Source organism: Pseudorasbora parva, chromosome 14 (assembly GCF_024679245.1).
Source record: "Pseudorasbora parva isolate DD20220531a chromosome 14, ASM2467924v1, whole genome shotgun sequence".
Lineage (NCBI taxonomy): Eukaryota > Metazoa > Chordata > Actinopteri > Cypriniformes > Gobionidae > Pseudorasbora > Pseudorasbora parva.
The window spans coordinates 21,002,409-21,015,392 of NC_090185.1; the positions used below are offsets into that span (position 1 = coordinate 21,002,409).

General features: G+C 40.4%; 1 protein-coding gene across 6 annotated transcripts in view; it reads right to left on the reverse strand.

The window, feature by feature from the left end:
* Positions 1–12,984, reverse strand: part of nfia (nuclear factor I/A) — a 179,907-nt gene that overhangs the window by 41,571 nt on the left and 125,352 nt on the right. For all 6 annotated transcript variants that reach the window (XM_067415825.1, XM_067415826.1, XM_067415829.1 and 3 more), the window contains exons 3-4: positions 10,307–10,372; positions 4,850–4,924 (exon numbers count right to left, since the gene is read on the reverse strand). In XM_067415825.1, the coding sequence (XP_067271926.1) occupies positions 4,850–4,924; positions 10,307–10,372 (141 nt within the window). The remainder of the gene's footprint in view (positions 1–4,849; positions 4,925–10,306; positions 10,373–12,984) is intronic.

The window sequence follows — 12,984 nt, forward strand, 5'->3', positions numbered from 1 at the left end:
TACATTAGCAAAATGTTTCAATCTATTCTATTTACTTAGTGCAGAGGAATGGCAGTGCAGTGTGTGGCTTTACTTAGCCGTGCATTGGGGACAACAACAAAAAATACCCACACAAGTTAGCTTAAGCTGACAAAAACTCCCTTGTGGGATGTCCATAAAGGTAAAAATGCTGAATGATTTTAATAAATTTGAGAATTTCAATATCCAACAATATGATGAAATGAAATATCTTCAATATTTACAGCTATGGTACAGATATATCATGCATACCTACGTAGTAATTTATAAAGATAGCATGGTAAAAGTATAAGAAAGAGAACCAGGCCAAAGACCGGCAAGTTACAGGAAGTTTGTTGTCGGGACAGCAAAGTGACCGACTCCACTGGACGTGCAGAGGTTTTTTGGTGTAGTCTCTTGTCTCAAGGGTTGAAAATCCCTCTTAACATACACATACAAACAGACATACTCCTCCCCTCCACCCAAACACTGGCCGCTAAAGCAGCTACAAAAGCTGGGGAGGCTATTCATTTGAAAAGAGCAGGGGGAGGAGGAAGAGAAAGAGAGAGAAAAAAAAAATCGGCTTTTGTTCAGGCCGGATTTTCAAATTGAAGCATTTGACAACAAAGGCAGTAGCAATCAACTTCAAAAACCCTGGACGTCTGTTCACCCCGTCTTGCCTCCGCCTTACTCCTCATCGCTTTATTGAGCGAGAGGACTGTGGCGTGATGGGATCTCATCTAGAGCTGGTCTGAAGTTGGTGAGCTTTGACAGGTCTTCAGTGGGGGTTTCTGCTGGATCAGCTCCTGTGTGGATATAGACCTACAGCATTGGTTCAGAGTTCTCAGTCAGGAGAAAGAAGGTTTGCATGGGGCTAGACCTTACACGTTCACCGTATAGTTTCCCATCGAATCAAATGAGGAAAGAAGGCAGCTGGAACCTCGCTGTTGGAGTCTGTCCAGTTGAGAGAGGTTAAGAAGTAGCAGAGAATGTAGCCCTGGACTCAGCATATTACTACTCCTTTTAAAAACACTTTGAATAACAAGACTAATAATCAGCAGGTGTTTAGATTGACAACTTCAACGATGGCTTGTTAAAGGGATTGTTCATAGTTCTTGATTTTCAATGATCATCTTCATCCTTTTCCAACTTGAAAATTTAGGACATCTCACGTTCAATCCCTGTGTGTGTATTTCACTGCAGATGGCACTGCCCACTGGCAGGCTTTGGCCCAGTGTTGGCACAATGCTGACAAGACTGGTGGGCGTATCCCCACCGGTGCTGCTCGGCAGTGTCTCTGCCGCGGCGGCCCCTCTCCTACTCCATAATTCATCCGCTCCCCCTGTTCGGTCATATGGCTTAATGGTGCGTGCCAGCGCCCGGCCTTCGCCCAGGGATTTCCAGGTGTCCCTGCCCCTGGACCACACTGCCTTGTTGCTTGCCAACATTTCTGCAAGGCTCTTGCAGGCGCACTAATAACAATAACCTCATCCTAATCCTGTATCCTCTCCTGTCTCTTTCTGTAGCCCTCGCAATCTCCTCTGGAGAGGCTCTGAGTGGGCGGCAGCAACAGTAAAACTGGCTCACATACAAGTCCTCTTGCTCACCTGAGCTTGACGGCGTGCCAAGCTGTGAAGTGACAGTGTCTGACTTCATACAGAGGCCAGCTGTAGGGGAAAAACAAACTCTAGGTAATAGAGGCTCTTCCTGGGAATGTTTAAGAACTGAAAGACTCAAGAAGGTAGAAGGGAATAGCTGATGAAGGAGGAGCAGGGGGAGGGAGGAGGATATGGAAAGGTGGACCCAATCTCCGAAATTACCCCAGCTTGGTATCGACTGGCCAATTATGTGGAGTTCCATTTACAAAAACGTAGCTGTAGCAGCTAACTTTATGGAGACTTTCATTTCGCTCTCCCCTCCTCCCGACCGCCCCTCCTTCCCTCTCTCGTTCCCTTCCTCTCCTTTTTTGTGTGGTGCTTTAATAGGATATTGATCGACAGAAGCAGATTCGATTGGGCTGCCACTGAATTGTGTAATGGGTGCACAAAGCCAAGGTCATAGTGTATAGTCAGGGAAGAGCTAAGGCAGCCCGTTGTCCATTCAATATCACGACCTTTCATCTTCCGAACGGGCACGAGCCTGCACTCAACCCCTTCCCCATTCGCTTAAATAAATCTGCCAGACGCTCCCACACAGAAGCCCCGAGAGGAACTCCTCTGGGCAATTCATACGCCACTTCAGTACACCTCTTCTACCCATCTTCCAATCTGGTGCACTTACCCTCTTCACTTCAATCAACAGCATCATCTTGGTGCCTTCCACAAGAAGCTACCAAAGTCATGAGTGTGCATGCATACAGCACTTTAATTCACAGCCACTCCATCGGGAGCAATCCTGTTAGACGACTTATGCTAACTGTGGGCTTTGCTGACTGCTGAACTTCTTAGATGGTATTGCCCATTAAAGAAGGAAAGAGGTTGATGCAGGAGGGTGAGAATGTCAACTCTTCCAACATTCTGCAGCGGCTGGAACATTTGTGTAATATTGTTGTGAATTACTACAAAATTTGGAATTGAAGAGCTGGCTCCCTTTTGAATCACGAGTGTGAATTTTAATGAATTGGCCATTGGCCACAGAAACTTCAATTGGAATTATAATAGAAATGACAATAAGTGGGATTTTAAAGAATTGAATGAAGTTCAACAAAGGTGATGCATTCTATCTATCTATCTATCTATCTATCTATCTATCTATCTATCTATCTATCTATCTATCTATCTATCTATCTATCTATCTATCTATCTATCTATCTATCTATCTATCTATCTATCTATCTATCTATCTATCTATCTATCTATCTATCTATCTATCTATCTATCTATCGTTGAATTTCTTTGAATGGCACTCCACTAAATTCTTCTTCCTGTACGGCTCAAGAGTAATATGCTCCTTAGACCAACACTGGCAACCCCCTGCCGACTAAAAGCCACTGGAGTGTGGAGAGGAGAGGAGAATAAAGAGAATTATGGGAAAAAGAGAGCAGAACACTTTGATTTGAATTGAACATCCAGCATATGCCACCCAGCATTTGCTTTTCTTCTCAGTGTGTCACAGATGTTAGGATAAAAGCCAATCTCTCTGCAGAGCTGGATCAATTATGCATATTCCTTAATCTTGTTACCATCATACGCCAGGAGTTCTGATGCAGCACAGTACTGGCTGAGTTTTAATATCTCAGTCTTCCTCTCTCTCCTGATACCCTTCATCTTTTTTCAACATCCATCACATCCTTTTGCACCACCTCACACATGCATGCTGGACTCACGTTGACCCCTGCATTTCCTTCCGCTCGTCTGCTGTCACGCCGCCAGAATGTGGTGGCACCCAAATGTTTGTTCTCTCCAGACGCTGTCTTTGCGTTGGCAGGCACTTTGAGGGTTTTTGAAGGCAGACTGTGAGGTGAGACCACGGTGGGCTCTTTGCCCGGGCCCCATGACACCCTCTTCTTCTCTCCTTCGCCCGGGATTAGGTCACGAAGGAGTGTGATCAATTCACCTTTGATCAGAAGGCTCCAGCGAGTGCTGACAGGCGCTTTGGATCGGCTATTGTTAGCGGGTATCGACAGGCACGTATGGATCGCGCTGCGCTCTGTCACTCTCCACCGTGGACGTCTGCAATTTTTAAAGGTCACGTTTTCTACTCCCTTCCCATCCTCCCTCCTTGCTCCATGCCTCCTTGGGAAAGTCTGCTTTCCTTCTTCTGCATTCTGTCTTAATCACACTATCAATCTGTGCATGATTCGATTTTTTTTGAAGTTTTGAAAATACTTCTCGCTTTTTTCACTTCATTAAAATATTAAATATCTGAAAAACTGCATCCTCATAACTGCACAGTTTATTTACAGATAACAAAATCTGAGCGTATAAAAGAGACATTAAAAAAAGCTGCACAAAAGAAAAACTTAGTTTGTACTTTAGAGAGTCCAAGTACTGTTGAACCGCACTGCACTGAAGCACTTTCAGCTGACTGCTGCATTTCGCTGGTGTTTCGATTTCTAATGAGTGGAGGGATAGTGGATTCAGCCCATTGTTCAGAAAACAACGCTGAGAAACCGGAGAAGCTGTCCTCCAGTACACTGGTTAATCACTAGCCTCATCCTACCTTTGGGCTGAATTTAAGGTGCTTGAACAAGGGTGGTTCAGATGTTGTGGTTTCAATCTGCTGCTGGGCTCATGTACAGGTAAAACAGGTCTAAGAGAACCTCACATCCCCCAAACATGCCACCTACACAATATTTCTATTGAACTTACATAACTTGACATGTTTTAGGTTCAGTATGAAAACTCAATCAATTGATTTTAATGCTGAAAGTGAAATTATAACTGACTTTAAAAAATGCTTTTCAATTAAAATATCTGAAATCTTGATATATATATATGTTACATTTATATGAGAAGCAACACATTTATTTTATGTATTTTCTTATGATAGATATGAAATTATTAGTTTATAAATATATACTTTGGGGGGGAGGTCGCACCACATAACATGAACTAAAATGTTGTTTTTTTCAAAATGATTGTAATTCAGAATTTAAAAATATGTTCATCATAAAAGTGATTTATTCAAGTCATTCTATTTATTAAATGCATTTTTATAGATTAAAAAAAGTCATTTTAAACTTAGTTTATAGGTAAAACAAAACAAGTCCACCTGTGCAGTAAGAAAAAAAATACACTTGTATTAAACATATTGGTATGAAAACTTCTTGTTGCTTCTCGAGCAAACTGATCTTGTTTTAAGGATTTTCAGATATTTTAACTGAAAAAAAGACAGGGTGTGAAGATCTTACTCTGTGAGACTCGCACGAGCTCAGAGACGGTGAAGACACCTGATGTGACGAAACTGTCCTGGAAGCCGAGGTGCCCTAGGAGACAAAATGAAAGAGGAGAGGAAAACTGTTATCGGAATGAACATGACAAAATACAGGAAATACAACCTTACAGCCAATAACACACACACACACACACACACACACACACACACACACACACACACACACACACACACACACACACACACACACACACACACACACACACACACACACACACACACACAGTCCCAGTGGGGAAGGGAACAGGGAGTGTTTAGATTGACACAGAGGGTAGAGCACATCTGGATTTGGTCCCATGAGTGTCTGGAGTACAGTGGGGCAGAGGTACGGTGCAGCACACACACATAAACAAGGAGATGCATAGGAAGCCTAAAAAATTCTCGGTAATATGATCTTATATGTGTTTACGTATGATATGTGGTGGTATCTTAGTCAAACACATTCTTTGTGCAGCAGACAGAGGTTGGTTGCTTCTTTCAGCAGGCAGACCACAATTACTGTGTTCATTGTGCTGACTACGGCTGAGCCAGGACCTGCCACACATCCTGCGGACTGCTGCTCTTCTGGAGGAACCCATATCAGCCTCAGATTCAACCACAGACAACCAGACGACCCTATATTTCCTACCATTCCACACCACAGAATTTAAAACATGCAGTCAGTGTGGACTGTATCCCATAATGACCTGCTCTCACATACTGTGTCAAAAACTGCTGATATGGCAAGGTTAATCATCAAGTTAGATACAAGCTTACAATAATCTAGATAGAGTATGCACTAGATAAGAAGTAACTAGATTTTATAAAGATTTTAGTTCCCCTCACTCCACAACAGAATAGGAATTTAAAAAATTGAAGTAAACAGAAAATATAGTGGTATTTATTATAAACAACATTTATTATAAAAGTGGGAAATGCATCATACTAATAAACGTGGCCTAACATACCTCTCTTGTTCAGCACAAATGCATACTTCACTTGTTTAATGTTAATGTTGCATTATATAAAGAGTTTTAAAATATAAGTCGTTGCACATTTTAGATGATAAACAAATGCAAGAAATCTGCAAAGGAGCAAACTCAATCCTGACATACATGCGCATACACATGAAAAACATAAAATTCTTAAAAGTTTTATATATGAGACATCTTGAGATTCTTTCTCCACTATAGAGGTGGGTGACAGGACAAAACTTGAGTGGAAGTGATGTTAGCCATTAAACAACTTCCTTTGCTGCTCGGTGGCTGGCGAGCTATAAAACCAACAATAGAAATGAGTTTAGTCTTGACTGGCTGGATGAGGAGACATATAGCATGTGGACGGGCAGAATAATAAATAATAAAAACAGAGAGAGCGGGCGAGAGAGAGAGAGAGAGAGAGAGATAGAGAGAGAGAGAGAGAGAGAGAGAGAGAGAGAGAGAGAGAGAGAGAGAGAGAGAGTGAGAGAGAGCGAGAGAGAGAGGGACAGAGGGAGGGGTAATATCTACGGCTCATTGCAAGAGAAAGTGCTGACATGAGCTAAAAGACTGCAGACCCGGAGAGCATTCCTGCACAGATGCCCCTGAGATTGAGAAGAAGTGAGATAGAGTTTGTTCAGGGGGGTATCAGAAGGAGAGGAGACATATGTTAGAGGACATGTGGCAGGAAGTCAAGGTAGATTACAAAACGACAAAGCGACGAGGACAGTGGGCTACAGGGTCGAGAGCGAGAAAGGCAAAAAGTCAAAGTTTCCACACAGCTGTACATACTGTGAAACAACAATAATACAGAGCAGAAGTGAGGCACACCATTACTTGGAAAATGGAGGGATGACCTAATGGAGCTGAGGCGGGAGAGAGTGAACGAACGAAGGAGCCTTCGTCACTATAATTCCAGTATAGGAGGCATATGCACCCGGAGTTCACTGAGGGCATTTCCATGAGTGCCTCATATAGGGAGGCAGGGGCGAGGGAAGGGGCAGGGCTTCTATATCTCAACATGGATAATCACTCCCAGCTGTGTCCACTTTAGCACCGCACACACACATGTAGGGAGGGGCCAGGGCTCGCCTTTCACAGCAGCACCGAGACCTCAACAAGCCTCCAGCGCAGCAACAAGAGCACCGAGTGGAACTACACTGGGCCGCGAGAGAAGCAAACCTATACTGCATCTGGGTAACTGAAAAAAACATCAACTTTTTTGATTCGACATTAAGATTTTAGGTGATTTGGTCACTATCCAACAAACGTTTAGTTTGTTTACGATGCACAAACCATTTAACTGAGAAAAAATGGCAGTGAAGACAGACTTGCCAGACTTGAACGCAAGTTAGTTAAAACAGTTAGTAAATTGCTATTTGCTTACATTATCTTACTGACCTTGGTGATGTCATCAGAGACGGAAAGTCATCGAGAAAGAGGCGGGGCTTATTTAATTTTGATTAGGGGTGTTTTTTTCCTCTCAGAATAATAGCCACTGATCAAGAATGTGATTAAGAAATCAACGAGTGAAACAGGATATTCATTATGAAAAGGGGGCGGGGCTTGATTTTTATCAGTCGGGATTTGATTGGAAAGTGAAAAGCGCTCATTACGTACCAGAATGGAGCCAGATGTGAACGCGAGTTAGTTAAAACACTTACTAAATTGCTGTTTGCTTTCATTATCTAATTGAGCGCATGGCCTTGATGATGTCATCAGTGACGGAAAGTAATTGAGAAAGAGGCGGAGCCTCTTTAATTTTGTTTAATTTAATTTAAAATTAATTTTGATTAATTATGAAGAGTGCTTTTTCTCAGAATAACCTGCACTGATCAGGAAATTGATTAAGAAATCAAGAATGAGCAAGACAGGGCATTCATTAAGAAAAAGGGGTGGGGCTTGATTTTATCAGTCGGGATTTGATTGGCTAGTGAAAAGTGCTCATTATGTATGTGAGTTAGAACGTGTATGAATGTGAGTTTGTTAAAAGGATGTATAAATTGCAATTTGTTTACATGACCTTATAGCATGCATTGTCTTAATGCCATCAAAGACAGGATTAACATAAACAGGCCCTACGAGAGGCAGTGAACAATTTCTAAACCAAGTTTTCTTGAGCTCTCTGTTATGGATTTCTCACCTCCTCTCTCTCTCTCTCTCTCTCTCTCCAGGGCTTATAAAGGAGAGGATATCCTCTGGCCTTATCTAATAGTCTGCGGATTGTGCAACGGCTGCCCCGTCCCAGAAAGACATCAGCCCGCTTTGTGAAAGTGCACGTAGCATGGAGCACAAGGGTCAAGGTTTACCAGCAAAAACAAACCATGGAAAAAAATGTTGGTCATGTTTTCCTGCATTGGGGACAAGAGGGTGAGAGAATTTAGGGAGAAATAGAGGTGGTGACAGGGAAAAGTTAGAAGTGTGTGACAGCTTTAGGCTACGTTTGACAGTGTTTAACAGACACTGAAAGTTAGTGGATAGTTCACTGAAAATTTTTAATTCATCAGAATTTACCCACCCTCATGTTGTTTCAAACCCGTATAACTCTCATTTGTCTTTGGAACTGAAAATATGATTTTCTATTTTCTATATCTATAACTCTCAAACAAAGCTATCATATGGCTTCAGAAGACAAAATGTATACAGAATGTAATAATTGTGTATATATATATATATATATATATATATATATATATATATATATATAAAGAAAAATATATACACATACAAAAAATGTGTAGAATTTATATAAATTAGTGCTGTCAAATTGATAAATCGCATTTATTTTGATTCCAAAATAAAAGTTTATTTACATGATTTATAATTACTGTGAATAACACATACATACACAAAATGTATATTTTTTATATTTATATATAAAATATTTACATGTATAAATTAGATATAACTTAACTTAATAACTTAAATTATATAAATATATAAATGATGTATACATTCACATAATACACATAATAATTAAACACAACACACACATATATAATATAAAAAACTATAATATTTTAAATAGATAAAATAAAATAAATTAATTAAGAACTTTAATTTTGGATGTGATTAATCACGATTAATCAATTTTACAGCACTAATATAAATATAAAAATAATGGGTGTGAGTAAATAATGATGATGATGATTTTTGGTGAATTATCCCTGTAAGTGAAAAAAGTTAGAGGTCTTTTACTACAGTCTGGATACTTCAAGCTGCTGACCTGAGACCAGTTTTGTATCAGATGAAAGCAATTTTGGATTGGGATTGGCCTATACTGCTTCAGATCAAAACTGGAAATAATCCGAAGATCACGGATGACAGATACAGAAACCAGATGGAACGAGTTTGTACAGGAGAGAAGATATATATATAAAAAAAGAAAAGACATTAGCGGAGTGATTATGTGCAGCCAATATCGGCACAACGGGGTGATCTTCAGTTCAACGGCGAGAGAGAGAGAGAGAGAGAGAGAGAGAGAGAGAGAGAGAGAGATGAAAAGATAATATCAGCTACATGCAGGATGAGAGAGATGAACACGCTCATCTGTCTGTATCCTCTAATCTGAGTAAACAGGGTGATGTTGGTGTCACACACAAGGGCGTGGAAATAATAGCTCAAGCTTCATGTTGCATATCGGCGATAATCTTTAAGTTAGGAGGAAAATATGCCTTATAATACAGTGTTACAAGACACACACATAGAAGATATGGGGGGGGGGGGGGGGGTGTTCTGGGAGGATAAAGCAGGACTTTTCAGCATCATTCTCTGTTTAAACTCATGCAAACAGGCAACTGTTTCTATTCAATCATCATGTTTATGTTTTCTCAAACTGTAAATCAGTCGACACAGGCTTTTTCATTGTCCGCTAATAATTTGTAAACACACACAAAATCAGCGGAATTGCTGCACTGTGTTTGTTTTATAATAGGCCATTTAAACAATTCTCCGTCTGCACTGGAAAGACGCCACTTTTCGCACAAGTTTACGTGAACACAATCCTCTTAAGAGTAATCACCCACCTCTGGCTTTAACAGTCTCACGCTGATCTACTCAGGAATGAGCGACATGCAATAAGTTTGCAAACTAGTTCCCACTATAGATCATCTGGATAAGAAGAACTATGAGTAAAACAGGATATTTAATGAGGGAAAAGGGGTGTGGCTTGATTTTATCCACCAGGAATCGATTGGATAGTAAAAAGTGCTTGTTACATAACAGAAAGGAACCAGGCGTGAATGCAAGTTAGCTAAAATAATGGCTGAATTGCTTTCTGTTTACATTATCCAATGGCACACATTGCCTTGGTGATGTCATCAGAGACACAAAGTCCTTTAAGAGGTGGAGCAAGTCATTTCAATTTGATTAAGAATTACGAAGAGTGTTCTTTCTCAGAATAATGTGCACTGATCAGGAATGTGTATTAAGTTAGGCCATGTTTCCAAAACATTTACCGTTTTCTGGCTGGTCCTTGATGTCGCCTTCACTGGGCTGGTTCGGACTTTCAGACTGCCCTGTTTCTGTAGAAAGACACACAAAGAGAGAGAGAGAGTCAGAGTCAGAAAGTGAGACTTTTGTTTCATGAACACATTGAGATCATGCACTTATAGGTCTTTTGAAATTTGTGTTTCTGGAATCTTAAGACTTAGATACACTGTAAACCCTAACACTCAGAATAATTAATTGGTTTGAGTAGAGCCAACTCAAATTTAACAAATTAAGTCAATCAAATTAACTTTTATGAGTATTAATGAACGTTCTTTTTCATTTGCATTCTCAAAACACATTCTAAGTAATCTGAATTGTTTCATTGTTTTAAGTTTTATTAACTTGTTTCTTTTAATTTAGACAAACTTAAATTTAACTGAAACTGGGCTGGGATTTCTATTTCCCAGCACGCTTTGCCATGTCACTCAAAAGGGACAGAAAACGCCAAAATATTATTTTTTTTTGGTGTGTGTGTGTGTGTGTGTGTGTGCAATATTAATGGTAAGTGGGAGATTTCGTAGTGTTTAATGTTTTGTTTCTGTAAAAAAAAATTTGTAGGGTTACATCATGGTGATACAGCATGAGCTTAGTTTGAGAACAGCTATATTTTAAATGTATTATATTGATATCCTCGTTTAGCAAGTGATATGCTAATGCTACCAACACATTGTGTAACCAATTAGCAAGGTGGCACTGATTGAGTTAGCTTGTTAATACTAGTCAAGTAACCACTACTAAAAATTTGAGATTACATAATTTAAGGTAAATGTATGAATTGGCCTATTTAAATATTTCAAGTTCAGATCAATTAAAATGTATGCTTAGAAAATAAAAATCTGCAAATTCTGCTTACATAAACTTTAAATGTCTTAACTTAAATAGTTTGAGGCAGCTGATTGCCTCAACATTTTTTTAGTTTTGCCAACGTATTCGGGTTTACAGTGGTAAACTTCTAGTCCAGAATACCAAGGAATCACCGATGTCTGTTCTGACTGTGCAAGTTTGTCTGCCAACCGCACACTGGACATGCAGTTGAAAACCTATGCAAATGTGTTTATGCGGAGGCCACTGTGTTTCCGGTTTAATAGCGCTGACACATAGACAGATGGACAACTGCACAGGCATTTCTAGGCATTAAACGACTGTGTTACCATGTTAATAAATCGTTGCAACATAAAACTACATTAAATATATGAATAAATCAAATTAAAGTGATTTGAAAACTTGATTAGAACTGATCGAATATTAAGACATTCATTATGATTATATCAGTTGACAGACCTAACTAATTTCTTTGTTTCAGCTTACATTTATTAGCATTCAGACACAAAGGGAAGTTATCGGAAATAAAAAAAGGTCTGACTGTACTCAAGCCAATGTCCTTTTGGCACACGGCTTGGTAGGTCAGACCGACAGTGGGGCCTGTGCTGTGAATTCACACTGAGTGTGCTATTTGCAGCTGAGGCACTTATGGAAATAAGTCTAGAGAGAGAAAGCCTTCAGACCTGGGTGTACTGCATAAAAAAGGCCCTATAAATTTGATGGGCTCCGATTTCTCCCAAGAAGTGCTCTTTAACTGTGCCATTAGCTGCGATAGCAATGCTTCGTGCCTAGACAACTTTCACAAAGATTCACCCCGTTCACTTTAACTCTTCTACGACAGCCAAAAACGGCAAAGAAACACCCTTTAAGATGATTTAGATGCTGGGGTGAGTATTGATTTTACACTGGAGATAAAATAGTCATGCTGGGAGAAATATTACCTATGTTGTGCTAGTGACCAACCAAAACAAAATGACTGGCAAATCTGCCTTCATGACTTTTCGCTACTACTAAAAGGCCATAAAATTTAGCATAACATTTTTGGTTTACAATGAATCATGGACCATCACTTCCAAACATCACTTTGGTGAACACATGTAACTAAAATTGCACAAAAATAAGTGTACAAAAATTCTTTAAAAAAAAGCAAAACCCAGATCTTCAACACCACTACCACCATCACCATCACCACCACCACACACATACAAAAAAAAGTTTGGCCAGCCTCTTCATCTGCTCCTAGACAAAGTAAACAATTTAGGGCCTTGTTTGCATTCAGCTCAGCGTTGCCGTCTGCATCAACAGTTTAAAACAAAGGCAATCTGAAGAGTGGGCCGAAACAACGGGGTAAAAAAAAAACACAAAAAAAAACACAAAAAAAAACACGCAGCAACACCCCCCGCCCCAGCAACAGCCCAAAGATATGTGAAAGCACAACGAAGGGGGCCGGGAAAACCGGGTGCCGGGTGGGTGAGAGTGTGCGGGGACTTTCACACACTCTCCCAGTTGCCCTCCGTGGACCAAGTGCTCTCTCACACAGCGCCCATTGCTAATTAAATATGCAAATGAGGCGTGAGACCCAGACTCTGTGTGTCACATCTGCATTTACCCCCTGTCGAGGGCCCTCGGAGAGCGAGGGGTGACACAAAAAAACCCCTCCCGCTTGGAATAAACAACAAAAAAAGACACTAAACAACAAACAACTAAATACCGCGCACAAACAGGCCCATTCACCAAGCCCAAATCCTCTATACAAGAGCATAACAAGCCACTCTATGGGCCGCCGACTGAAAGACAGAGGACGGATGGTTCCTGCCTATCT